This window comes from Amaranthus tricolor, chromosome 13 (genome assembly GCF_026212465.1).
Source record: "Amaranthus tricolor cultivar Red isolate AtriRed21 chromosome 13, ASM2621246v1, whole genome shotgun sequence".
NCBI classification, from domain to species: Eukaryota; Viridiplantae; Streptophyta; class Magnoliopsida; order Caryophyllales; family Amaranthaceae; genus Amaranthus; species Amaranthus tricolor.
Genome location: NC_080059.1, coordinates 14,205,507 through 14,208,475, shown reverse-complemented (window position 1 = coordinate 14,208,475; position 2,969 = coordinate 14,205,507). Strand labels below are relative to the sequence as shown.

At 38.4% G+C, this 2,969-nt stretch overlaps 1 protein-coding gene across 1 annotated transcript; it reads left to right on the top strand.

The window, feature by feature from the left end:
* Positions 1-1,868: 1,868 nt before the first annotated feature.
* Positions 1,869-2,744, top strand: LOC130798843 (uncharacterized). The gene has a single exon (XM_057661939.1). It carries the CDS (start codon positions 1,869-1,871, stop codon positions 2,742-2,744), a length of 876 nt encoding a protein of 291 aa, XP_057517922.1.
* The last annotated feature ends 225 nt before the right edge of the window (positions 2,745-2,969 follow it).

Here is a 2,969-nt window from a genome sequence, read left to right as displayed (position 1 = left end):
GATTCCTAATGAGCCTAAGAACATGAAGTAGCTTCACTTCGTTGAGTAGCAAGTGTTCTATTTTTAGAATATTAGTTGAAAAATTAGATTCTTAATGTTTTAGATTATTTGACTTAGTTAGGGGCAGAATTAGCTTAAATTGTTCCAATAAAACGTGTAGGTCTTTTAAAGTACTTGAATTTAGGCTCAAGCATCACTTAAATTGGAGTTGTATACGCTGAGTTCTGGCCTTCGTAATACACTGGACAGAGCAATTCTGTTTTTAGGACAAGTTGTTATGTTTAATGCTTTCCCCAGTTATGAAATTAGAATCGGTAGATACTTCCTTAATGAAAGGTAAAGTTTATAAAAAGTTAACCAATTTAGACTCGAAAATTTCTTAAGTTGAAGCTCTAAACAGAAAGTTATGACCTTTGAGAGTTTGGTAAAAATCTGAAGGAATCCACTAAAGAAAGGATTAAACTAAGCTACCCTTTTAAATGCACAATGGTTTTTAACCTTACTTTTGAGGATATTTATGCTTCATGTTTATTTTGATAATATGTTATGGATATCTTATGATGCATGAGAGTTATTTCACCTGGATGGCATGAAGGATGAATTGGTTGCCCAATACTTCATGATGTCATTATTATATGTGATACATGTATAGAGAGGAAAACCCTTAGACTGCGGTTGATAGGTAAGACAAATGCCACCACTATTCGGTATGGAATGGTGATATTATAGGGCCCCACACACTCGGTATGGAGTGTGTTAGTGTACTCGGTATGGAGTACCATATCCTCAGGTGGTTGTCGTCGTCCGATTATTACATTAATGTTAATAGCGGGAGTTTGGCCATTCTTAGACACAGTTAGTGCGCTAACTGAGGAATTGTAATCCCGGCAAAGCTTGAGAAGTATTACTGCGTGTAATACTGGCGTCTGTTCCTCTGCTATAATTAATGTGTGATTTTACAACTTATACTGTTATGCTTGCATATAATTACATTGCATGTTTACAGTAGAATATTTTATTATAAGGAGTAAAATGAATTTATGTGTTGAATTATTGATGTAACATTCTATGAACTCAGTTATACTTCAACGTTATATGTTAAATATTACCTTAGAAGGACTGTTAGTTACTCCCCATTGACTGTTGACCGTTGTTAATATTTTTCAGGTGAAGATTATGAATGATATACTTATATATTTGCCAATCGGGCGTTGGGGAAACATTTTTGAGAGCTTAGAACCTTGCCTCTGAAGTTTTAATTTAGTGTCGCATGTGTTTTGAAATAGTAGAAAAAGTTTTTAAACAGTCCTTATTTTACTTACCTATCTGAGGTTGTTCTGCCTCACGTTTCCTTTTTGGAGTTAAAAATTTTAGTACATAATTTTCTAGACCCACTGTATAGCCATATGTTTATAATGTGATTAGAACATTTTATTTCCTTTTTCCGCCTTTACTTCTGTGTCAACGTAATGCACCGTTCCTATTGTGCTTCCGCATCAGTAATTACAAGTAATTACGGGAGGGGGTGTTACAGTTGGTATCAGAGCAAATGGTTCTAAAACACATGCATAGGATGCATAATTGAAATAGAAATTGACTTTTAGAACCCCAGAGAGTGTTGAGGGGATTTGAGGTATACGTTGTGAATAGTGTCACATGTCGTTTATAATTGAATGCTTAGATGTATATAATTGTAAATTAACGAGTTTTGTGAATTTTGTGGTAAGAAAATGACGTCCACGAGATCTTCGAGGCTAAAAACAAAAGACGAGCACAGATTGAGAGTTCTCGAGGATGTAGTAATAGCTCTGGCTAGTCGGAATAACTGCCAGAGGTAGGGTCAGACCGCATTTGATAAAGTTTTACAGATGCGACCTCCTTTATATAATGGCACTACTGATCTGGTGATATTAGAAGGATGGATCCGGAGCATGGAAAAGGTATTCCGGGCAAGCAGATGCCCAGAAGAAGAAAAACTTGATATCGGCACCTATTATCTTGAGGGTGAAGCTGACAACTGGTGGACAATGCTGCACCCTCAATGTACTGCTAATCCAAACTTTAGATGGCCACAATTCCTGGAGAAACTGAAAGAAAGATTCTATCCTGCCGCACTGAGGTGGCGTAAACAGGAAGTGTTCATGAACCTGTCCCAGGAGAGCATGACCATTCAGGATTATACTGATAAATTTACTGAGCTATCTAGGTTCGCCCCTCATGCCTACCCAACCGAAGCTGAGAAGGTTCTACGGTACATCAACCGTATGGACCCAAGAGTGCAGATTCCGGTGATGAGTTTGAAGCCTGCAACGTTCCAGGAGGCGTATGATATAGCCTTGAGTATCCATACTACTATCGTAGAGAATGAAGCCAGAATGAGGAATGTCAGACCACCACCACAACAGCAATTCTTGAGAAGGATCAACATTGAGAAGGGTGGAAGTTCTAGAATTCCACCAAGGCCGGTGATTCATAAGAAACCCACATTCCGACAGGCACCCGCACTTCGCAACAGTGTTGACCCCCGAAAATGCAACTGTTGTAGTAAGAACTTGCATCTAGAAGTCACCTGTGAAGGAAAATCGATAGTCTGTTACATATGCAAAGAGCCAGGGCATAAATCATATGAATGCCCGAAGAGAGCCAGAGTAACCGAATCTGGAGCTGCTAGACTTTCCTTGCCTGCAACACAAAAGAGCCTAGTGTATTGCATGACACAAGAAGAAGCAGACTTGCCAAGATAGGTTGTTTAGAACCGAACCTCGTTAACATATCGTGTGTTATTCTTTAAGTTTATTTTCCGCACATACGTTATTGTTTTATTATTTAACCTAAAAACTGTCCCAGAAAATAGTTTTTGAAAGGTCCCTCAATCTCTTGAGATATTCTTTCGAACAAAAATTTTAAACGCCCATACTCTCTAGTCACCACCAATCCCCCCCCCCCTAGAGAGTATTCGACCTCCTATC

Coding starts and splice junctions, on each gene's coding strand:
- LOC130798843 (XM_057661939.1), top strand. CDS start 1,869: ATGCGACCTCCTTTATATAATGGCACTACTGATCTGGTGATATTAGAA.